Source organism: Pleurodeles waltl, chromosome 2_2 (assembly GCF_031143425.1).
Source record: "Pleurodeles waltl isolate 20211129_DDA chromosome 2_2, aPleWal1.hap1.20221129, whole genome shotgun sequence".
NCBI classification, from domain to species: Eukaryota; Metazoa; Chordata; class Amphibia; order Caudata; family Salamandridae; genus Pleurodeles; species Pleurodeles waltl.
The window spans coordinates 614,710,078-614,736,888 of NC_090439.1; the positions used below are offsets into that span (position 1 = coordinate 614,710,078).

The 26,811-nt window shown below is 40.4% G+C and overlaps 1 protein-coding gene across 2 annotated transcripts in view; it reads right to left on the bottom strand.

Moving 5' to 3' along the window:
• ST18 (ST18 C2H2C-type zinc finger transcription factor) overlaps nt 1-26,811 on the bottom strand; it is a 406,078-nt gene that overhangs the window by 142,332 nt on the left and 236,935 nt on the right. For both annotated transcript variants that reach the window (XM_069220156.1, XM_069220155.1), the window contains exons 5-6: nt 20,027-20,220; nt 1,048-1,851 (exon numbers count right to left, since the gene is read on the bottom strand). In XM_069220156.1, the coding sequence (XP_069076257.1) occupies nt 1,048-1,851; nt 20,027-20,220 (998 nt within the window). The remainder of the gene's footprint in view (nt 1-1,047; nt 1,852-20,026; nt 20,221-26,811) is intronic.

Genomic DNA, 26,811 nt, shown 5'->3' on the forward strand with positions numbered 1-26,811 from the left:
GTTCAAATGTAATGTTTTCTAATATCAGGGTTTCCTGGTAGAGACAGATTTTACCTCTGCTCAACCTTTCTTGGGCCTTTTTGGAAGAGTAGCAGAGAAGTTAAGGGTTAGGGGCATTTGATTAATTCATTTAATAATTTTGTTTTAAGAAAAATGGCACATCACACATCAAAAAGCATTATGAGAGTGGCAAAGAGCCTCAACCCTCTGGGCTAAATGCTGCCACGAGAGGCCTACGAGTCAATGGGAGGCATGCACAGCTTGAGAAATTCGAAATTTGTGCCAAAAGCCGAACAGAAGAGGCACTTTGCAGCTGCTGCAATACAATAGTGAATCTAATCACAAACAATGTGTTTTAAACATATTAGTATTTGACGACGTAAGTCTACATTTTCACATGCAAATCATTACAATGTGTACAACTCATGCATACAATATATAGTGTTAATAAGGAATTATGCAACCTTGAGGCTTTTGATCCTGCTTTGTGGTTCATAGAAAGCTCGAACATGCAACAGGCCCTTCTTGAATTACTCTGCAGCAAATCTGAGAAAATATGGCCGATGTCTGAGATTCTACAGATTTAACCCTATAAGGTCCACACTTAATATACGTTAGTATGCCCTCATGTGTATGGACCATAGGTAAATCTTGTCTATGGTGCATTGTCCAGTGAACATACAATAATTCAAATCGGTATGACCTACATGCCTATCTCTTAAAGACAAGATCCTGGTAAAAACGTTTCCTTGTTCATTAGTAGATACAGTATTGTGAATAAGCGTATTTATTTTTCTGAATACAACATGAATATTGGAAGAGCAGCAGGACTGAAAGAGAAAGAGCAAGTTGGCCAAAGGATGGTCTGAAAAAGGCACAAAGAAGTGTGTGATGTGGTTGATCCACTTGCTTCTATAATGCCATTGTCAATAGATTGCATATGAACCCCTGAGGAGTTTAGTTATATCGGTTGCCTTCTAAAACCTGAAAAACTCCAGAAAGTCTGAAACTGTTTTTCAATAAACATTAACAATGAATTCAACTTACCTTTGTTGTTATAAAGTTGTCGGTTGCCAATGTCAATCACTTTGGTATTTCTTCTTTCCCCAGCAAGATGCTCCAAAAGAAACCTATCCAACTGTTTGTAGGTGCTGTGGAAAAAATTACCCTGCTCTGCCCGCAGAGCTATTGCTTGTTCCAACAAACTTAGGCTCCCTTTTGTTTTGTCTAGCTCAATTGATTCATCACTCATTACCGACAGACAGTCATCATCATCATCTTCACTGTCATGGTACTGATTATGGTGTCTCATGTCGAAAGGTTCAATTTGAAAAGCTTCTGTTTTCCTTTCCTGTGTGCGTGATGCACATGTGGTCTCACAGTGGCCATTTTCTGTTCCTTCAATTTTTATTTCAGGGGCATCTGGTTCACCTTCCTTCCTACACTCCACAATGTATTTATGAGTCCTGTGCTCCTTCAAGCTGTTCTCATCTGAGATGTTTGAGCAACTTTCCCATCCGTTCTCCAGGTATTCCGAGTTGCTCTCGTTGTCCTCCGAGGAAGAGGACGGCATGTCATTGGAAGAATGAGCACAGTCCGGGCCTGTGGAAGTCTTGACATTGTAGTTTTCATCTCCATCTTCACTGTCTGTTTTGGAGGACTGGATGCCACTGTCATTTGGGTTATTGTCAGACACCATGCAGTGGTTTGTGTCCTTCGTTAAACGACTGAGATTCATTAAAGAACTGGCTACCAGCTCTTTGTAGGAGGCATACTTGTCCGTGCATTTCAGTCCATTGTTCTCCTCAGTTTCTGAGCCTGAGATCTCATCGGTCGGCCTGGGAGTACCTCCTAAATAGAAAAGAGAAAAAAATAGTCGTAGTGTAACTTATGTTTATGGCTCCTGCTTTTATGGTATTGGTTTTACATTTCTGTCGGTATTAATCCATTATTTTATTTTTCTAATTTTATAATTATTTATTCTTATTTATTTTAGGATTTGTGAACTGAAATTAGTATATTTCCATATTTATTTGACTGAAAAAAATATATTCTTATTTGAATGTCTGCCGGTTTTCAATTTAATTGAGACTCATAGATGATAAATAAATACACTTTTAAGAAAACAGGAAACTTTTAGTTACAATCATATGCATATGTACTGCTGGTTAAGCATCACTATTAAAATGCCTATATTTTTTAACCTACTTACCTATCAATTTGCAGAGCTATTCGCGTGACAGTCGCGACTGACAGTATATATAATTGCTCAGAAAAGATCAAGCTTTCCATTTTTATCCTCACTTAAAAATAAATACGACATGAAAATAAATGGTTTTCTGTCCGTATTTATCTGTAGAAATCAGTAAAAACGGAAATGGGGGAGCCTTACTTACTTTGAAAAAGGCTGCAATTCTTTTCTGTACATTTTAAAGTTAAATCAGAACGGCAATAGACGTTTAAGCATCAAAGGAATCTTGTGCCTAAGAAGTAGTACCTATCTGTTTTGTTTTTGTATTCTGCTAAATATGTCATGGCGGCTGAGACAGAGGAGAGACAATATATTACAAAATAGGTCCTATCCATTTATTCCATTATATCTCATTACTTTGTGGCTTAATGTTGTGCCTGTTATAATGTGCGGCCCCACAATTTTCTAAAAAATGCAAATAGTATTAACATACAACCTTCCATAGTGCCTGGTAATAGGAAAATATTCTGAGTGCTTGCAGCTATAGGCACAGATTACAATAAATGAATAACATAAAAGATAGACTCTGACACATCTAATCTAATTGGGGGCCAATCAAATTTCCATAGAGGTCAAAATAGTCTTCTGTTTTGCTTTATGAGACGCAAAGCTGTCACTGTTTGATGTTATTCAAAGTGCGCAGTTGGTTAATACGTGGTTACAGATCATAAATTACAAAACATACAGAAAGGAAACTCACAATCACCTTCCTGTAGTAGTACAAATAAGCACGTGATTTTTTAAACTGAAGAATAGTCCTTCACGTATATGGTATGTAATGCAAGATATCTACACGCTACTTACCTTTGTTAAATTGAATCCTCACTTCAGACACTTTAGTCTGAATGAATAAATACATAAAGTTTTGGAATGTTGAAATAATTTAAGGCTTAAACCTGATGTTGCAGTTCGAAATAATGAAGGAACAATTTAAGAAAATGAGGGGGCGTCAGGAAGACACAGATAAAGAAAGCGATATTGAGAGACTGAAAAAGAGAGGGCCAGGGTGACAGAATGAGTGAGAAGGATTGACAGAGTGAGAAAGACAGGACCTGCTCATACAAGACAGAGTGAAAGACAGGGCGATAGGGAGAGAAAAAAACAGAGAAAAGGCCGGAACTGGAAAGAGTGAGCGAAAGTTAGATTTGTCAGGCCAAATAAAACGTGTAGGTTTTTACATTGGTAGGTACAGCCCAATAAATGCATCTCATATACAGATGTAACGGCCTGATTCAAAGAAATCACCCCTCTAGCATACCATCCCTACTATACTAATAATCCTATGCCTTCTTGATGGATTCACACAATTTTGAGATAAATAATTAAGGTCTCTAATAAAAATGTCAGCAAATGTGGAAAGGCTGAGTGAGTTCGTCCAAAAAAGAGCATCAGAATATCATAGATAGACGTAAGGCGCACCGAATCATGTGTATTTAGAACGAGTGACAGGATCAGATTTGAAGACGAGGCACACTGACGCTATCAGCTGTTGGTACAAGAGCAATAGCTCCGTGGTAGATAGTGTGCTGACTGCAGAAAAGTAGTGATTAAAATGAAAAGAAGGTTTAGAGAGCTCCTGCTCACATTAATAATTAATACTAGTGTATAAATACTGGTGGAAAGTGCTGCAGTGACATTGCTTACAAGGGTACGTGAGCATGAAGACAACATGGGGCGGCGAAAAGTTTGAAAAAGTGTAAATCAACAAAAGAGAAAAAGACAGGATTAAAGGCTGGTGAAAACTGAAGACAAGGGTAGGAGTAGGTTTGTGAAAAGGAGTGCTGTGTAACGGCTCAGACATTGAAAAACAAAAGTGGATATATTTACAGATTCTGCACCAAATAGTTTATAGAGAAGATCAACAACATTGCTAGTTGTACAGAGAAAAATTAAGTAAAGCATCAAAAGAACGGAATAGGTGGGTTTATATAGGGGCATACATCTATAAGCATAGCTGATGGAATCAGAAAAAGATTCATGGGCAAAAACAGATGAGAAAAATCAAACAAATGAATATGAGTGGTGGGACGCATCAAGTGTTAAAAAAAAAGAACAGAGGAATTCTTAATTGAAAACAAATATGGTTCAAATACAAAAACAACCATTGGCAAACCCAGGAGCTCTAACATTAATATGCCAACAGAGGAAACAAAGTAATTCACAAATGATATTTGTAGGCCTGTGCACGATTAGAATTAATGGCTTTGTCAACTCAAGTTGTAGAGACAACGTGCAACACAAGACTGCAGTATCATTGGCAGTGTTGTGAGAGCAAGCAATACAAGCCTTGAGTACCACAGATTGTTACTAGGGGCCTCATGTACAAGCCCCTTGCACCACTGCTGCGTCACTTATTTTTGATGCAGTGCAGCCCTAGCAGTGCACTACCCTGCTTCATAATTACAAACTGACGCAATGGGCTCAGTGCGCCAGTTTGGAAAGCCCTGCACCACATTATACCTACGACAGGTATATTATATGAAGGGTAGACGCCGCCATGGAAAAAGCCACGTAGAACTGACATAGTGAAATTTACAAGTTTTCACTGTATCACTCTATGACTTCACTGCCCAGACCAGGTTTCCAATGGGATTCTCCTCGCATTGCTGGAGGAGCGTCACTTTAACGACACAAATCCAGCAATGCGTCACTTTAGGGCCAACAGATCCGTCAGAATTTCTGACACATCAGTGAAAACGTGCGCCGTGGAGCTCGGTATTGTGGATACATCGCATTCATGGCGTTGTTAGGGGATGTGTGGCAGGCGCAAAATATCTGCCACATCAGTTTCTTGTGAATGAGGCTCTAGGTATCCCGAGAGTCGGCAGCTCCAGACTACAGCACCAAAGTGTGTTATGAGTGTCCTTGGATTACAAAAAGAATAGCTGTATTGTATTTTAATGGCACTGGAAAGAAACTGTGATATAATTTAAAAAATACTTAGTAAATGATTTAGTACTGGATTCATATAAAAGTACTAGATTAACAACAGTCTAGTGTAACATATTGAATTTGATTTGTTTTACGAAAAATAAATTGTCTAAGGAAACATAGTTGGTATCCCCATAAATTTGACTTCAGAGGAAAATGCTATTTAAACAATTTTGGGAAAAAAATATTTCCTTTCGAACATAGTAATTAGTTTATGAAAAATACAGAGAACATCACATCAGTTTAAGGCAAATACCAACATAATGTCACATACAGCATTCTTTAATGATCACCTCTTGTCCATATAGTACACCTTTCATATGTGGTGCTGTTTAAAGCAATTTTTCAAGTCACTATTGTTTTATCAGAGCAGTTTTTTATGCTAGCACATATGACACAAGACAAATCCAACATTTTTTAATAAATCTCTCATCTTGCTCCCATTTTGTATAATGCAGTAGATGCACTGCCATTATAACATGCTGAGAACATGACTCTTTAGTTAGTTTCTATCCTGCACTATGACGTATTACTTTGTTAGAGAACTATGTATGCCCTTTGATTGGGCATGCCTGAGCCAGACAGGTACCTTCAGTTAGTAGTTCTTCAAAGCTTTTGGACCAAGTAATGAATGATTCCATTTGAGATGATCTAAAGACTATGGTTGCATGCTTCTATTACTGAAGCTGTCTAGTGTCATTGAAACAGTTTACTCCCACTCCCTACTAATAGCACTAAAATAATCTGCAATCTAAGAAACCATCCAGATGGGATTTCTTCTTATGTGTCCAACAGGTTTGTTGTAATAACTGTCCAGCACTTTAACCTCACCTTCTTACAGCACCAACTCTAATTTAAATAACTCACCATTCCACCTCAATTTCTAACTCATCCAGCTACCAAAGTTCACCTAATCAATCCACCTAACTTGCTACACCTTTGCCACACTTTGATCATCCTAAAGCTGGGATCCTGATGGACCTAAACACTTCAAGATTTAATCACTGATTTGACCAATGGGTCGAGAGGACCAAATTAATCTTAACTATTCCAAAAGAGAGGTCCTTACTGTGGAGAAGAGAATAAGTGCCAGCCTACAGCTGGCCAGTCCCCGGGCCTAATCTGCTTCACAGGGAAGGAAACAATCAAAGCTGTGTCAACCAGCCCCTTGTGTACACATTGTCACACATTAAAATGAAAGTCGTCGCCCAAGGAGTTGTTTTTAGAGGCAAGATGGAATGCAAATATTTATTTTTAGATCTTTCCCTTTGTGTTCTTTGCTTTATGGGTTCTTATCTAAACTTTTTTACAATACAAGGATTTGTTGATAAAGAATCTGTGATTACTGGGAGGTTCCCTTCAGTCTGGCAAACCAATAACTAGATGTGTGATTCTCGTGCCTCATAATATCAGAAATGATTTGTTGTGCAAAACAAGCATTTGAGATTCATCAAAGTAGGGTAAGTGGTCTTCCCCTCTTGATGCAGTGCGAAGGCGAAGATAAACACTGGGTCTTTTGCAAGGATATCGAGCCAATAAATAAACAACACTTGTTCATCACAATATGATTTGCCATTTTAAAACAGAGTACAAATTTGCTAAGCACAATGCATATAAAAATACTTGATCATTTTACCAGTCTAGATATGTGTAAATTGTTCAAATTTAGTTGCACGGGATAGTGGTATTTTCAACAAAATTGATATCAGTGACAACAGGTTATGTGGATCTCATTCAGCTGCCTTTATGATTACTGGACAATGTGTACGGTGTATGTTTCTCAACCTGACTGCGACTGCCCTGGAGAAAAGAACTGCTACCTTAGGTTACCTCGTAATCTTTGCCCTGATGAAGACCCAATTGTAAGGTAAAACAATCCCACAGTTGATGCCTAGACTGAATTATTATCTTTTAGGAGGGAATTCAAGGATTAGGAACTGATCCTCTTTTTGATGGACTTTGAATAGGCTATTGATTACCAATGCAGACAGGCTGAATGCAGTTGTCGGCTTTCACTGCAAATCATATCTCATTATTTTATTTGTAAATGTTCACTTTGTCTCTTTGCACAAGCACTTTTTGTAGCACTATTTAACATAACTGAGTGACCTTTGTATTTTGAATTCTGTTTATACATTACTAAACATTATTATATTTGATATTTTGCATAGTACATGGCTCCAGTGTTTTCTTTTCTTTTCTCTTCTTTTTTGATCCTGTATAAATTAGGAGTAACTCATTTGCTCTGCGAGAATGTGTTTCCATTTCTGTTAATAATTTCTGGATTTTCTGACTGGACCACATTGTTGTTTTGTGGGCATTTCTCTGTTCTTACTGATCTGTGTGCCTGCAGCCTGTCTCCAATATACATCTGGTGTGGGTAATATCTACACTTTGTGCATTCCCTCTAGACAGCCACAAACACAGGAAGGTTATGTGTGTCTGAGCACTCATCTATATCATCTGCATTCTGATGGCTCTTCCTGCCCTGGAAGGGTGGGAGAGGCTGACACCTACACCTGAATAGGCAGTGCCTGCACCCACATAAAGGTCTGATTCCCCCTACTCATAGTCTGGAGCCAGGGCTGAGGAAGAAAGGATACTTGTGCAATTCAAACACCCTTCTTCAAGTCACCTCCAGTTCAAAGGCACATTTGGGTATAAGTGCTGTGTCTCTGTCCCAAACAAATCAGACACTTCTGGACCTACAACTAGACTCTGTCAGAAGAATTGCTGTACAGCATCAAAGACTGTCACCCAGCTGGACTGCTGACCTAGAAGCACTGCTTTTCTGCTGTGCTGCCCTGCTGCTCTGTGATCTTGCTGAGGGTGTGCTGGACTCTGCCTTGTACCCCAAAAAGATCTCCAAAGGCTTATTGGCTTGCCTCCTGTTACTAGAGACTTTGGGATATCAAAGTCTCTCCTTCAGAACTGACGCATCGTTAGCATTGTGTGAGGAAAATAGATGCATCTTCTGACTGTGACCAGAATTAAGGTGTTTTGCTCAGCGAGCCCTTTGTGGGCTCTGTATCTGGCCTGCGCTCCATTGCATGCTGCAGGCTGAAGACTTTGTCCTGGTCCAGCATGACCAGATAACCTCCATTGGTGCTTATTGCTTCTAAGCTCTAGAACTCTTTTTATTCTTTCAAAACTCTTTACTTGACTTTGCCATATTGGTGTTTATTTATTCATAAGATTATTGTCTATTTTTTTTAAACCTGAGTGAAGCCTTTTTGTGGTGCTTTCTTTGTGTTGCTGTGTGTGTGTTGCACAAATACTTAACACATTGCCTCTTTAGATAAGCCAGACTTCTCTTTGTCAAGCCACCAGAGGATGAGCATGGATTATCTTTCAGTGTGTATCTGACTTACCCTGACTAGAGTAGTGTCCCTACTTGGACTTGGTGTATACCCCTACCAACTAGAGACCCAATTTCTAACACACTGCAATGAACACCTTTACTGAGGTAGAAAATACAATGCATACAACAACTTCCTGTCCATGCCCCCCCTTGTAATAGAATGCATAATTTGACACGAATGTGGCTTAAGTGGCACTAGAGAAAACAAAATGCACTTGTATTTAATGCCTCCTCCCCCATGCTATTATGTTTTCCCCACCACTTTTATGCCTGTAAAATCCCGGTTGGAGCCAATGGAAAGCAGTTACAGGCAGGATGATATCACACATCATTCTATCAATTTAGTTTCACAAAGATATGATGTCAACGATGTTGGAAACAGCTACCCTCGAATTTCCTTTTAGATACTATAATTGACTATGAAAGCTCCTGAGGGTGTGGGGCAAAGGTATTTTCGAACACAAATATATGCTTATGGTCCAAATTGCCTTCATTTACACCTGCTGGGAATTAACTCAAGAAATCCTGGCAGGACCAAATGGGGTCACTGCAGCATATTTTTTATATTATTGTGACAAGTGTGAAGAAATGTACATTAGTATCTCACATGCAAGTGATCAGACGTTGGCGGAACAAGGCAGGGTTCACCATGTAAGTTTGTGATTCCCACAAACTTTTATGTTTGTGGACATTCACAAACTCTACTCTGACCCTTTCACACACTGGAAATAAGCAGAAATATATTTCAGAAATGGGTTGGGCGAACAAATCACCACCAAACTTGAACGTGAAGTAGAGGAAAGGATTACTGTGGGGTGAAAATATTTTCTCCAAAGCAAAAAAGGAAAGACATTTGCATTGTGGGCACCAGCATTATCCCAGGGCTAAATTCTACACTGTGCACTGAGGAATTGATATTGCGGAGATTATCTCAAATGTCATTGCCAGTAGTACGTCTGGACGCCTGTATTGGCACAGCTTTCCAGACATAGTACTGGACATTTTTGTGAATTCCAACAAGTAGTTTATCTGGACCCATTAGGGGGAGGAGTTTTCCTGGTGCGGTATAACTACTTTTTGTGATTAGCATTTTAGGGGCATAATTGTACTCCATTTGCGCCGAATTTCTGTCATTTTTTTACGCAAATTTGGCACAAAACTAACTCCATATTTATATTTTGACATTAGACCTGTCTACAGTCAAAATATTGGAGTTTGTACCATTTTTAAGATGCGTTAACCTACCTTGCGTCAATGAGATGCAAAGTAGGCATTCCCATCTAAAAAATGGTGCTAACCCCATAGCCCCATATTTATCCCCCTGTGCTAAAATGATGCACGGGTTGGAGGAGGGGCTAAATTATTTAACGCCTGGGTCAGACGTTAGGGGACCTGTGGACCCTTTTCCATGGTTAAACACCATAGAATGGGTCCACAGGTGCCCTGCGCAAGCCCCAGTAGCACCCCCACCAGAGAGACACCAGAGGATGGGGGACCCCATCCCAGGTAAGTAGGGTAAGCATAGGTAAGTTTGTTTTTTTTGTAAATTAAAGTGCCATTAGGGGCCCAACTTGGGGCCCCCTGTATGGCACAGGGTGCAATGGCCATGCCCAGGGGAAACTGGTCCCCGGTGCTGGCCATTGGGGTGGTGGGCATGACTCCTGTCTTTTCTAAGGCAGGAGTCATGTGGTATGGATGGTTTTGTGTCAGAAAATGGCGCTAGGCTGGTTAGAGACATTTTTTTGCCTCTAATCAGCCTAGTGTAATTTTTTGGGTGCAAAACCCCCTTCCTTCATACCGCCACACCCACCCGCCTAAAGTCATTTTCCCTGACGCTAGCCCACTCTGCACCGGCTTGCGGGATTCCATAAATTTGGTACACAGTTGGCACACTGGAATCACGCAAGCCGGCGCTATACTTTTTTAAACAAAACTGCGTTTGCGCAGTTTTGTATCAAAAAGTATAAGTAGGGGCCTTAGTGTTTTCACAGAAATAGCTATCACTGTGATTGCTGTTGGTTCTTTTTCTGATATGACAACACTAACTATGTAATCCGTAATCCACGGAAGTAACGTTCTGACTGATGCAGTGAGAAATGCCAAGTTTCTAAGACATTAAACGGTGCACTGGCCACCTAGAGGCACCCACAGGTAAAATGCAGGAATGAGTTTTCAGACAGCAGTCTAAGCATGTGTGAAACGCATCTTGTGCTAACACCCCTTCTTACAGGGGCTGAGGTAGAGCGGCAGGAAGCAAAACCTTCATAGTACAGCGTCATGGAAGATAAATGTATCCTTTGCGCTTTCTTTCAATTTTACAAAACTGTCCCCCGACCCCACCTTACCCTCACTGACAAAAATAAGCCGGTATCGTCGTTTTTTATACTAATTATCTCCCTAGAATTATTTCAGGGCTGCCAGGAGCAAGTAAATATTGTCATAGTAACTAAAAGCATTTTTGGATGAAGGGGTGATTTTAGTCATAACACTAGCCCCTTTAATAACTCTTATTATAGCTGGCGTGAAATTGCCGGGCCGCCTTCAGGGAGAACCGAAACATGTTACATTTAACTTGCTAAGAAACAAACTGGATAAACAGACGTTTTTTTTCACGACGCACTATTTCTGCTTCCGATAGTCGCCGGAAATAGCCCATGCTCCCAGTCGATACAACAGACGAAGCAGTTTTTTCCCCAGTGCCATTAAGAGAAAGAGTGGAGGGCTGTGATAATTTTAAAGTATGGTGGACAGCACAAAGCAAATAAAAAGCAATTCTCCGTGAATACGCTCAATTCACTCAACTATTCTCTCACTCCACTTAACTACCCATATGTGGACAATCATGATTTATAGACATTATGCCTAATTATGCATATTTGGACTATGTGAGAGATCCCAACAAAGGCCCTAGACAGCAACAATTACTCTGTTGCCTAGTTACATAGTTTAACATATTCCTATTAAGTGCAGACAACAGGGGGGTAGAAATGCACATGTGCACCACAATATATCCCCCCCCCCCCTTACTGCTGCCAAAGTGCTAGCCTTTTGGGCTTCGTTTCCAGTTTTAATAATTGTTTGGATCGTCTGTTTGTTATGTAGTAGGAGAAAATATTTATTAATTATTCTTCGGAAAGTGGGTTTCAAACAGCGACAAGATGAATAGTATAATATGTGAGGGGCGTGAAAAGTGCAGTGTTAACCGAACGTCATCCCTACGCTTTGTACTGCTTTTTTTAAACAGCCCTTCGAATATCTGCAATCTGCTTTCAAGCCAGGCATCTGTATCGCCTTCATCATGTTAGGAAAAGAAGAAGAATGTCCGTAACTACATAACTAGTTTCTCACAAAGAACCCCTTCATCGTTATACCTTATTGGCACAGCTCAGGCTAGTGTGTGTACTGCAGACTGACATATGTGATGTGTTTTGAACAAATCACACATTTAACCTCCCACTTTCTTCAAAGCAATTTAAAAAAAATTGAGTGACATCAAGATGATTCCATATATTTCTAAAACAAATACATTGAGCTCTCATATTTCACCATTCCAAGCATTAGTGGCTCACTCGTTCCAGGTTTTACAATGCATTTGGGTTATTTTACTAAAACATCTTCAATTCTAAGCACTACAAATACCAGAGTGCAAATGAAAACCCTGTACTAGCTGTACTACTCGTGCAAAGAATAAGGGAATGCTCTGAGTAGCTTCTGTGTTTTGTCTTTGGCGTTAGATGCAGGTACTTATACTTTGGAAATTGAACTGTTCTGTTGGCCACTTTTATGTGGCTTGCTAAAGTTATCTTGGGGACATTCATAAAGCTGATCTTGGAATGCATTCTGCTCATTGCTTGCGACTGGCTTTCTGATTTGTAACTCACATTTTATTGCTTTTCATTTGCTGGCTTTATTTGTTCAAGGCTGTCCAGCTTGAGTTCCTACCTTTCCTTACAAAAACCTTATTTATAGTACCCTTCCTACTGCTCCCCTTCTGTAAACAGGCCAGTACATTTTTCTCTTATCTCGTCGCATTTGCTGTGCATTCAAAGACTGAGATCAAATGTAAGGTGCTGTCTTCTGAGGGTGCTTGTTTACCTTTCTTTCTCTGAGTGAGAGGATTTATGTGACAATCTTGCTGGGTACTTGGGGTAGGAATTAATTTTTTTCTAGTACACAACATTTACATTTAAATGAACTATGTAACTACTTCAGAATATATCAGAATTAGGAACACAAATGAAGCACATTTTGTGTTATTTTTGAAGTGTATGGGAAACAAATACTTTAATATGATCAAAACAAATGATTACGCTAGGTGATGCTATTTTCACACATTTTGTCTATGCACTTGAATAGTTTTATTAGTAGAAGTGTACGTTTGTGCAAATATAATGGTTATTTCAATTGAAAATGTGTTGTCTGTAATGGCAGTGTGCTACCAAAGCATGAATACTCCACTCTATACCACTCCATACCACCGCACTCCGTACCACTCCACTCTAAGCCACTGCACTCTACGCCACTTCACGCTTTGCCTCTCTACAAGTACCACTCTACTTTATGCCAATGCACTATTCACTACTCTCCTCTATACTAATGGACTCTTCACCATTGCACTCTACACCACTCCAGTCTAGGCTACACCAATCTACTCCAGACAACTCCACTCTATGCCACTGTACTCTATGCCACTCTGCAACACTGCACTCCACACCAATACACTCTACGCCAATACACTTTACTCTGTAACACTCAACTCTATGCCCCTGCACTCTACCCCAGCCCAGTGTAAGCCACTCTAATCTACTCTGCATCACTGCACTCTATGCTACTGCATTTAACACCACTTTACCGTATGCCATTACATTCTACGTGTTGGATATGGCCTCTCTGCAGGGTCACACCCACACTTTTTGCCTTCCTTCTCTTCTTTTTCTGACCTCGTTTTGGCTGGCTTTAGGACTCTGGACACCTTACCACTGCTAACCAGTGCTAAAGTGAATGTGCTCTCTCCCTCAAAACATGGTAACATTGGCTCATACCCAATTGGCATATTTAATTTACTTGTAAGTCCCTAGTAAAGTGCACTACATGTGCCTGGGCCTGTAGATTAAATGCTGCTAGTGGGCCTGCAGCACTGATTGTGCCCCCCACATAAGTAGCCCCTTAACCATGTTTCAGGCCTGCCATTGCAGGGCCTGTGTTTGAAGTTTCACTGTCACTTCAACTTGGCATTTACAAGTACTTGCCAAGCCTTAAACTCCCCTTTTTGTACATATGTCACCCCTAAGGCAGGCCCTGGGTAACCCATAGGGCAGGGTGCTATGTAGGTAAAAGTCAGGACATGTAGAGGTGTGTTTTATATGTCCTGGTAGTGAAAAACTCCTAAATTTGTTTCCCACTACCGTGAGGCCTGCTCCTTTCTTAGGCTGGCATTAGGACTGCCCTCATATACTGTTTGAGTGGTAGATTCTGATCAGAATGGGGTAACCAATTCATATGTATTTTAGAAAGTGAGCATTTCTCTGCACTTATAAACCATCTGTGCCTTACAGCCTATGTCTAATCAACGTCTGGGCTGGTTGACAGCTTCCCTGTGCATGTCACCCAGACAACCACAAACACAGGACACTCAGTCACACCTGCACTCATCTGCATACTAAATGGGTCTTCCTGGGCAGGAAGGGTGGAGTGCCTGACACTTACATTTCAAAGGCTAGTGGCCTGCCCTCACACAATGGTCTGCCAAACCTCCTATTGGGACCCTGGCAGACAGAACTTTGCTGAAAGGGGAACTTGTGCACTTCAAAACCACTCTTTGAAGTCTCCCCCACTTCAAAGCATTTTTGGGTATATAACCTGGTCTCTGACCCCACCAACTCAGACACTTCTGGACGTGAACCTGCAGCCTGTCAAGAGGAACTGCCTGGCTGCCCAAAGGACTCATCTGGATTGCTTTGCTGAGAAGGGCTGCTGCCCTGCTGTTACCCTGCTGTCCCGCTGCCTGCTGACTTTGCTGAGAAGTGCTCTCCAAGGGCTTGAATTGAGCTTGCCTCCTATTTTCGGAAGTCTCACAGCCAAAAAGACTTAATCTTGTTAGGAAACTCCTTGTGTGCTGAAAATCGATGCACAGCCTCCCGGAAACGACGCACGGCCGTCTTGCGACCAAGAAATCGCTGCACAGCTGAACCGGAATGACACAGCCCGACTTCCCAAGCAAAGATTCGACACAGCGCCTACCTTGTGACAGAAAATTCAACACACTGCCTTACTGGATCGACGCACAGCTGAACCGGAACAATGCAGCCGATTTCCTGAGGGGAAATTCAACACCGCGCCTGACGTGCAACAGAAAATACGACGCATCGCTATATCGGATCGACCCAACACCTGTGACTTCTTCCAGCATGCCCAGGTTTTCTCTGCATCGTCTCTGGGCATCAAAAGATCCCCGCATCACAGTGAGGAACCAAGACTGGGCACGAAAAACGACGAAAGCCTCTTGCAGTGTGGAAAGAAACGATGCAACGTCTGTGCTGCATCAGAAATCCAACACACACCTATCACCGCATCTCCTCATCTGCGTTCTCTGTGCATGTTACTTTTAACACAAACCAGATACTTTGTGTAATCAAGAGAAAACTATCACTTTCTAAGATTTAAGACTCTTTTTAAACCTGCAAAAGTGATATTTTAACTTGTGCTTATTGAATCTTTATCGTTTTGACCTTATTTTAACCAGATAAATATCATATATTTTACAAATTGCCTTCTAAGTGAAGCCTAACTGCTCAGTGCCAAGCTATCAGAGGGTGGGCACAGGATATTTTGGATTGTGTGTGATTTACCCTGACTAGGATTGTGGTCCTTACTCGGACAAGGGTGTATGCCTCTGCCAACTAGAGACCCCATTTCTAACACTATGCCACTCTATACAACTGAACTCTATCATGCACCACTCCAGTCTATGCCACTTTACTCTACTCTGAAACAAGCTACTTTACAGCACTGTACGCCACTCTACTCTACTGTGCGCCACTCCAATCTATGCCACTGCATTCTATGCCAATGCACTCTACACAACCTTACTCTATGCCACTGCACTATACTTTTATCACTGTACTAAATGCAGCTGTTCTCTATGCCACTCTACCCCACTCTAAATCATTGTACTCTGACACTATACTTTGGAACACTGCACTCTCTGCCACTGAACTCTACACAATGCTTCTCTGCACTGCTCCACTCCATGCCACTACACTCTATGCCACTGCACTGCACTGTGTTCTCCTCTTTACCACTCTTTGATACTCTACTCCGTACCATGCTATGCCACTGCACTCTATGCCACTCAACTCTACTCGGTCTATGCCCCTGTACACTATACAACTCAACTCTACCCTGCACCACTGCCCCCTGCATCCCTCAACTCTATGCTACTCAACTCTGCACCACACTCTCTTCCACTTTACTCTATGATGTTCTACTCCACTCTTCACCATTGAACTCTATAGCACTCCATACCACTATCTTCCACGCCACTAACTTTTAGCCATGCTGAACAGCAGCTTAGCTAGTATACAACATGGCTAAATCACAATGGCAAAGCAATATATCTTGCATAGGCAAGACCTATTGGCTTTGCCAGTGCTTGTTACTTCTTCGTGGCTTCTCATGACAGTCCTAGAGTTCCAAATGCCACTCTGTTGATTTTTTCATGTCATAGTCTACCCTCTATCACTACACCAGATAATCCAAAGCTATAGCATCACTTTTCTGTGAAACAAAGAGAGGTTCACACCATTTCTACCTTTTCACTCGTCTTCCTTATTTCAGTACTTTCAGATGTGATGGGATGCCTCACTTGACATATATGAGGACTAAGATGAGGAAGACTAGTACTTGGAGTAATGAAGGTTACTGATTAGTAATGAGGGCATTACTATCACAGAGAGCACCACAGCAAGCAAACACGTGGACATGCACGTTGCACACAGTTATACAGAGAGATTACTGAAATATGTTGGGAATTGACAGCATGACAAATACCCAGTCAATTAAACAATTCTATCTATCTATCTATCTATTGCTAAAAGGTTTGGAATTCTAAGCAGTCATTTTTTTTCAAGTTCAATAATAGTTTAATACTTTTAGACTTTTATAATATACCAGACACAAACTCCAATATACGAGTCACAAAAAACTCTTGTCAATTAACTCAACAAATCAGAGAATTTCCCCTCCTAAAAAACAAATACTTTCCTATTCTATTTATGATAACATGTACATCCAATAAAAAATCCCACATGTATCAACTCTTGGCTGTTTTAGCTCTCTCACAAGATTGAGAGGACATTGAAATGTATTATTCTCTTAATGTTTCTAATACATTTCAATAAAGCCTTACACTTGAAAAGTCTGTCTCTCAAGAGTAGTACTTAGGCCTTCCCAAATTCTTATTTTTTATGTAAAAAGTACTTTTCTCCCCCAACAACAGTACTTTTTGACCCATAGACATGACAGTACTATCATGGTCAATTGAAAGGTGAAGTCACTGAAAACGTTGCTACCCGTCTACACCTAGCAGAAATTCATGTCAAAATGTCATCAAGCTTGAGACCCTTATACCGATATGTTCTACTCACCTTACGGTATCTGCAGCATTGTTCAGCGAGCTTATTGGTTTTCCACATTCTGATTAAAGTCCAAAGACTTTTTTGTAATAGCCTGTACTACAAAACAAAGTTCAGCCTTACAATGCTCTTCCATATTCTGGTATTCTGTAGAACTGAAAGTAAACTATATGTTTATTTCTTTTGTTTAAGAATAAACTTTCTAGATCACTGTACAGATCCCATTAACTGAGTTCCTTAAAATAACGTGGCCCCATATTTCATTGTTTGGCAAATCACACTACTTTTGCATCATCCTAAACAGCCTGACCCTGTTGCTCGACAATATGGGAAGACTGTTATTGAACCAATTCCGCAATACAACATATGTTGGCCCATACATATTTTTTTATCACCAAGAAATACACATTCTGCCACATCAATACTATGACTTAGATCTCTATATATTTATTTGGTTATTTTTGAAGCAACTTATACAAATTGTTATTGACATTTTAGATACCTATGGAGTTCAAAATCGTCAATATTTGCGAGCGTGTGCATTTTTTTCCAGGGTCATGCCCTGTGCTGGTCGAGTATCCTAAATATGAAAACATAGAAGTGGTACTCCTAAATTAGTCTAAACCAACCTCTGTCTACAGGTATAGAAAGACTTTTCAGTGAGATCGCTGACTCGCTGTAGTATAACCTTTTCGTTACATGTTGTTTACCTATACACAGGGTCGGATTAAAAGTTTGTTGACTTAGTCTGACTCGTGCATACACATCTGTGTGTGTCAGGATTACGAGTTGGAAGGTATTTAATGTATCTGATAATTATCGGAAGCATTAAATACCTCAACTTTCCTTATATTCTTCATGTCAACCCCGCTGAAATTTAACTGGAGGGAAGCATACAGTAGTTCCTATATCATTCAGATTTTGGTGCGCTTAAAAACATAAATCCGCATGTTACTCTCCACTAACTCACAATAGGTGCTATTTTATTGCACCCATTAATAACATACCCCGCGGTATTGTTATTTATCTGGTGCAATAGATAGCACCTTTACACATAATCAGGGCCATAGTCTTTTTGGTATTCTCATAAATTATTTAAAACATACGATTGTCTGCAAAACAGACATTTATATTGTGTTCAATTTCCCTTAACCAACTACATTTAACCCTTTCACTGCCAGGGTGTTTACACATCACTGTGCGGTGTTTTTTTAAAAGTTAGCTTTATCTTATTTAAGTAGATGTTCCTGTCCGGTCTCTTTGTGCACTGATGCAAACTATATTATTTGCACATTTACATCTATGTATTGGCACACACTGCATCAATATCTCATTGCAGCCTGAACGTATAATGACATTCATAGAAATAATTTTATTTGTTCAACATATTTGCTCAATATTTTGTTGATTTTCTCAAATAAAAAAGCAAAAATCCTGAGATGCTATAAAATATTTTGCTCAATAAGCAGAGTCTGGCAGTAATAAATTTGAACTTTTTTTCTGAAAGTTTGTAGTCTGCACAATCCATGTAGAGTAAGCGCAGAACACAAAATGTTGCCAGAATCACTACTTATAACTACTGGCCATTTGATGACAGAGAGTTTATGACTACATGCAGAGTATAAAAAAACTATACATTTTCTAATGCTGTATGACATAAAGATTCTACTGGAGCAAATCAGGTTTCTCTTGCCATAATTCGCGAGCCAGTAGAACACACTGTACACGACTTTTGTCAGATTTTTAGCACCTTTTTCTAAAACATGGTAATTCTCTCCAGTGTGCATCATACAGAAGCATATCCTTGCCAAGGATTAACCCTATGACTTTGTTCCTGTGGGTATCCTGAGTGTGAGATATCAGACATGTCTCAGTTTTCCTTGAGTTGTGGGCACTTACAAGCAATAAACTGTGTGCAGTAAGCACATTTTATGGATCTGGAAAGCAATTTCAAGCGAAATGCCAGTGTAGGCTACTTGTTTTTTGGTTTCAAGTGTCACCCCTGAACTATATAGAAATACACCACAGGTATATCATTTTAACATCAACACAGCCTAAGGTTTCTATTGCTAGATGTCTGACCTCTCTCACTCTGATTAGCTGGCAGTGAGTTGAAACTGAAAATGACATTTGTCAGACTTCTTAATTTTTTTTACAAAAATTGTGAATCTCTTAAGGCTCCCTGTTACTCAAAATTTCCCCCACCTAGGCTTGACCCTTAACTCCTCTTCCCTGTGTATCCTGAATTTGGGGGTGCGATACATGCATGGAATTTCTATGGATTTTGGTTTCCCAGAGACAAGAATCTGGGTGCAGTGCATTTTGGCAATTTGAAAAGCAACTGCAATCGAAATGCTGGTTAAGCTGCCCATATTGTTGTTGCAGGTATCACGACTGGGCTTTGTTCAAACCTATCAAACCATATATTGTTAATACTTACTCATCCAAAAGGTTTCTTTCAATGGTTGGCATACTTCTCTCACCGATTGGCCGAGCAGGAGTTTGGGCTGAAGATGACATTTGTCAGATTTCAACATTTCTTCTCAAAACATAGTAATTCCCTCCAGTCTCTCTCATGCAGGATAATATCCTTGTTATGGCTAGACAATGAGCTTTTTTACTTTTGGTCCCCGGTGCATAGCTTGCAGACATGTATGGATTCTCTGTGTTCAGGGTCTATACAGGTGATATACTGGGTTCAGTGTATGTTGGAATTTTGTCTAAAGCACCTACAAGGAAATTGCCAGTCTAGGCTACCTGCCTTTTTTCACAGGTATCACTCCTGGCTATATTGACACCTAGGACAACCATATATTTCAAAAGCTACACATCATAAGGTTTTCTCTGCACCTGTTTCAGAGGAGCTCTCTTTTTCCATCCGACTGCTGTCATCTCGCCCCCCCTTGTCCTCGCTGTCCTCCTCACATTCGGTGCTTGGGCTGTAGTGACGAGGCTTCATTAGAAGAGACTTCCTCTTATTCACTGGAGCTCCAGTGCCCAGCTCATGAGGTTTCCTCTTCTTGGCCATAGAACAGTTATATGCACTGTAGACATAAAAGAACATGCTGAATATGAGACAAAAACACTACTAAATAATGTAAATGTATGCTACTGAAAACCACATAAACCACACCATAGAAATGTATTTTCAAAAAGTCAAAAGAAGAGCTACCTAAATAAATAATGTTGCAGATTTCTTGCTCAGATCAGAAAATGTCAGCATCAAAAATACACATTTTTAAAATATCTTAGGGCCAGATGTACAAAGCATTTTTCTGGTCGCAAATGGGCTGATTCGCAGAATTGGGCTGTTTGCAACTGGAAAAATGCTTTTTCTAATGTACAAAATGTAAAATGTGAATCGGGAAGTTGCTACTGAATTGCATATTGCACTTGGGATTTGGTATTTGAAAGAGGCCTGTTTAGGACGTCCCTTCCAAATACCTAATCGGTATGGTATGTACTACTGTTTTGCAAATTAATTCCAGTCACAAAACAGTATTACTTTACCACCAGTTTGAAAAGGGTTATAACCCATTTGTAAAGGGGAAAAGGTCCCCCATGGACCTATTCTCCTTTGAGAATGTTAAAAAATATTTTTTAAGCACAGACAGTGGTCCCATGAACCACTTTCAAATCTCAAAAAATGAAGCAGCAAAGTTTCACTTTTTCTTTTTAAATCCATCCCTTTTCCCTTCAAGGAAAATGGGCTGCATTTAAAAAAATGATTGCATTATTAAAAAGCGGTCACCAACATGGTGGTCTGATAACCTGTGTTGGATGTGATTCTTAATGGATCACAAAGTGCAACATGTCTCATTAATATGCATGAGTTAGGTTTATTTGCACTAGGAAACTCAAAAGAGTTTCATACATTAGGATTTCTGATTCTCTAATTGCGATTCAGAGACATTGCTGATTTTTCACAGTTTAATTGGTAGAAATCAAAATTTTATTCAAGACATGGAAGCTTATATTATGCATAGTAACTGTATTGCCCCCATACACAGCAGCAACAAATGAACTCAGAATCAAAATTTGAGTATTAAATGTTTTGGAACTTCTTAGAACATGCATATAACCCTGGAACCCACAGCCATTTTCCTTTTTTTTGCTGCAAAATAACTCAAAGTCCATTCCAAAGCTCAAGTAAAAAATAACTCTCCTTCTGCTGCTTATCCCTAAATGACTTCCATAATATCCACAATCTTTTCTCCATAGAAGCCTTCTGAATTTTGTCCTGGAAAGCAAAAGTTCAAGCACATTAATAGAGTTAGGTAGATCATGCTAGGGATAATATTAACCTTCGTGCCTTTGATAAAATCTTGATTTTCTACCCAGTAAAGCTATGGAAAATCAGCATTTTATGTCAAGCTAAGGGAGACAATATTATGCATGTTCACAACCCATTCATAATATTTTCAGGTTTAAAGTAAAATCGCTTAAATGTTTTATCATTAGACCAATCTGCAGCCTTCATGCTAAGGCTACTACCTACCATATAAGTCTTACTCGCCACTGCCCCTCTAGCAGAATGTGCAACAAACTGACTCACGTCAGTTCCTGCCTTCCTCATGACCTCTTTAACTCATCTAGCCAGTGCAGGCATAGACACTGCACAATAAGGATGTCTAAAATATATCAACAACTGAGCACATTCATTAGCCCTAAACCCCAAAGTGCTTTTCCCATACTCCTTTGAATACCTTTCCGCACATAAACTATCTTGACCCCCAATTGTAGGATAAAAAATTGTCCTTGACATTGTCTTCGGGCACTTTCATACCTCAAAACACACAACTTCTGGTTGAAAACGTCTTGAAGACACTTCCAAAACCCTTATGTCTGACATCCTCCTGAATAAAACTAAACAAAGCAAAACAGCCATCTTCCAAGATAACAACTTCAATGGAAAAAGCTCCACCAGCTTTCAGTCTTCTTCTAAAACAGCGTCACATCCCATATTGAAAAATATGTTGCTTTTGGTGGAACCTCCACAGGAACAATCTCAGTTATCCTTCTCACCAACACCTGTTCACCTACTGGTATCCCATTGATTAAATTATGCCCTGCCCAAAATTGGAAAAACCTTTCTTAAAAACCTCATTCAAGTAATTTTCTACCTCCAATATAGGTGTTGATGTGGGATCCAAACCCCTTGCAGACCACCAACTATTCCATCTTCTCCGTGCTGTCAAGAATGCCTTTGTTGCACCTTGTGCCCAAGAATCTTTGAAAAGCTCTAAAGCTTTCTCCTGATCCCCCACAAATCTCTTCTCTGCTCACAATCCTGCCCACAACTCTAGGCAATTGATATCCATTCCATTCTCGTTGACTGATCAACCTCCTCCTGTTGTCACTGAATCACAACTGGCTTTTCATACTTGAAGAATTGCTTCCAACTCGATCACTGAACCACAGCTGGCTTTTCATACTTGAAGAATTGCTTCCAACCTCTCCAAAAAATGCCCTGCTGTTTCAAGCCTCTGCATTCACCAACCATAAATTCACTTCCTGCACTGCTTCCTGAGTTAACCTCACCTTCTGCGAATACTTCACCGCCAAATGCAAATAACATCCTTTCAACCTCTGAAGTGCTCTGTAATGCAGGGGTGCAAGAAAAATCACCTGACTCAATGGCGACAGCAAACCCAACATCTTTGCTAACTGCCATAAGGAAATCCATTCCAGGCACTCCACTCTCTTTCATTCCCTGTGAATCATTCTCACCTTCTCCATAGGCAATTTCAACACAGCCTGCAAGGTCTGTATCTGAAAACTAAAAAGTAATCTCCTGTCTGAGTGTTAAACACGACTTCTCACTGTTTATCACAAAACCTAAATCGTCCAGAATCCGCACAGCCTACTCCATCTGCTCCAATGCCAACTCCATCATCTCCGCCATAATCAGAACATCGTCCAGATAAACTATCAAAAGTACTCCTCCCATCCTCAACCAAACCATTATGGGCCTCATGACTTTTGTAAAACATCACAGAGCAGAGGTCAATCCGACAGAAGGCTCTTGAGCCTCCAACGTACTCCCTTCTAATGAAATTGAAGGTAGTTCCTGCGCTCCGTACATAGCGGAATGGTCAAGTAAGCATCCTTCAAGTCCAAACATGTTAATCAGTCCCATTTCCTCAAAAGATCTCTCAACATATGTATACCTTCCATTTTGAAGTGATTGTAATGTATCTAGTAATTCACTTCTTTCAGATGTATGATTGGCCACCTTCCTTTGTCCTTTTTTTGTACTAGAAAGAGGTTGCTTACAAAACATTCTAGACATTCCTTGGCTCTCTCTATGGCCCCTTCCCTTCAAAGTTCCTCCACTTCCAGAGTTACTAACTTTTCCTGATCTCTTGAAAATCTTAACATTCTTGGATACTTGTCCTGCACTGGTACCCCTACAAAATCGGATATCTTTGGACCGTCCTCAACACCCATGGATCTTTTGTAATTTCCATCCACCCTGACACAAAGTGGGCACGTCTGGTGCCCAGTTCTATATGGATACATTTAGGATCTTGTTTTGAACATACCTGCTCCTCCTCTAGATCTCCTCTCACTTCGGCTTCCTTGTGACATTGACCTCCGTCTTTGTGGTTAAAAAAAAATCTTGCTATGCCTTGCACCCATAACCATAGGGTCTCAAATCTTGTGTAAATGACCCACGTGTGATGCCTTGTCCACGACCGAGGAAACAACCAAGAATTCTCCCTGCAAAACCCTTTCTGATGTCATTTTGAACACTTCTTATGGAATTAAGCCCACATACCTGGACACATCCCTCACAAATTCCTCCTCAAACAACATGCCATTGCTTTCTACCCTAAACTCCTTGCTGGCCAACTCTACCAGCTTTGGGTCGATCTTCATTAGCATGCTTTTCCTTTGCTCCATACAGAGTACGACATTTGCATTTCCCAACAGGCATACAGCCCTCTGGACCCATTGGTTCATTTCCACTACTTCATACACCTGTATTTCCTATGTGAGCCTCCCCACAAATGTTGAACATCTTTGTCAATAGGCCTAATAAATCTGAGAGCCTATCTTGGCATCCCTCTTGACCCTTATCCAAACCCTTCCTAGGGTAATGGCTCGATTATATAAAAAAAGCTCATCATCTTTGGATTCAACTCCGGCATATAAGCCACCTTGAGATCCAGCGTAGGCCTTAGACACTCAGACCTCAACCGAGTCTGCACCTCCTTTGCTATTTCTTGCCTTATCCAGTAGGATATATACTGAACCACTTGCTCAGCCGGCGTCCACTGAGGTGATGGAGGATGCTGTATCAAAAGGGGGTCAAACATCTCCTTCCCCAATGGATCCACAAAATCGCTGATTTCTGACAATCTTTTTCTGTTTCACTTTAAGTTTCTTTGTTTTTTCATTTTCGTTTGGTTCATCTAAGTCTGATTGACAGGACAACTCCACTTCACTACTACTTGATGTCCCATCACATGGCACCGCATTGTGACCTTTCCCTTTCACCTTTATAGCTTTCCTCAACTCTGGAGCCTTACGCTCAGAACCTTTAACATTTCTATTGCCATTCATCTCAATACGCTTCCTCTTTTGTGTTTTTTTTTCTGGCCAGGCACACCAGAGCCTCCTTCTGCAGTCTCAACTTCCTCTGTGGACCAATACCTTTCATCCTTCACCACATTCCTATTGGCTTCCCTTTTAACTATGTGCCTTTCTACACAGACATCTATTTTGTTGTCCAATGTTTTAATCAAATCTCAAAAAATGTCTCTACATAACCACTGACCTTAACATCAATTACCTGTTCCTCTACTGACCCCATAACAATTTCTCAATTTTTTCTGTGAAATACTCTCCTCTGAAACAAATAAACACCTTCTCTGTCCTACGATGCCTCAAAACAGCTGACTGACAGTTGTTAAGCATCAGTCATTCTCTAAGTGATCGTTTTTGCCCAAAATATGAAACCCTCAAAATGCTGCATTTTGCTATAAAGCAAACCTACCTTTTCAAAATGGCCACCGTAGATACTCGCGTACAGCAGCCTAACAAGGCCAAATTCCAGCTTCACTGTAAATCCAGCATGAGCTGCGTACCATAACACAACACATGCTCTCTCCTCTGACCCTGACAATAGGCTACAGGCGCTCCACCTTGTGCCCCTCCCCTGCCATGACAGATTGATCTTTTGGAGCGTGTGAGGTTTCTTTCACATATTAAATCCATTAACCATGCATCACCGCCCTTCACTAAACACTACTTGAATCACCATAAATATTTTCTTGGTGCCAAATCCCCACTACAAAAGCCTGCGTGCTGGAGTGCCTCCAAAACACTTATTCAAACTCTTCCCTAACCCAATACAGTGCTTTCCTCAGCCTGTATTCCCTCACATGACGTGCTCTGACCCTAATCTGTGATCGTATCTAACAAATTTAAAACACGATTACCAGCATGTTTTCAAAGTGTAAACAGACACCAAAGCCACAAAACATAACATAGAAGCAGTATTCTCAAGCTCTAAACATTAAAGCCCCAACTACCAACTGTGAACATCTTAAATACTCACAACTTAACCCTTCAAGCTCTTGAAAAGGTCAGGCATGTCTCAAACTCTCTTCCAAAAAACAACCAGCACAAAATATATCCAAATTAAGCAATTCTCATAGACACTCAGTTAGACTGAATTCTATGAATGTACGTATCTGTGTATGAGCAGGAACAAAGAAGGAAGATGGCTGAGGGTTCCAGGGTTATTGGCATGTTGTAAGAGGTTCCAGAATGGTTAATGTTCTAATTTTGTTTCTGAGTTCATTTGTTGATGTTGCGTATGAGGGGCAATAAAGGGACTATGCATAACATTGGCCTCCGTGCCTTGACATAAAATTTCAGTTAGGAAATTGATATTCCTAATGTTAGTACATCTGGCCCCAAGTCTTCTTCCCCATGGAACCCTTATTTGTCAGTGGTATGCCTGTTTGCTTATCATTTGATAGTAAACCCTGCAGGGATAAATCAAGAAACATAACATTAGTTATTTATTTACTAAAAGGAAAATAGGATCACCTGGTTTGAGAATGACTTTTAAACAGGACCGCATTCAAATACCAACATTGTTGTAAAAGTGCAAATAAAAGTGCAATGTGTTAGGCCTGTAAAGAGGGTATTTAGGCCTTTCAGCCAGGACAGCAGATGCTTACCATTGTACACTTGAGATCATTATGATTATGATTGCACTGCAGATAAAGTTTCAATGGATTGCTGGTTTGCTGTAGGTGCTCATGCCTTATGTGATGTTTCATGGTCCATGGGAGTGGCTGCTTTGATTATGCTTTTTTGAGTGCACATATGTCTGTCCATGCATTGGCAGCTGGGCCCTTTGCTGTTTGCACTGCCAGAGTGCTCAACCATGCATCCTGAAAACAACACCATTGATCCCTTCTTTTTATTTTCTAAGCCCACTCCCTTACCCTCCCCCCCCCCACACAGATTGCTGTAAAGCCAGTTTATGGAGGCTGGGAGAAGTTGAGAGGTCTTGTACGGAGTAGGTGGTTCCTGGGCTGAGCAATTGCAGCTTGAGTAGCCACTATCGATGAATTAACAGCTGTAGGACATACCCTGACAGATGCAATGACAGT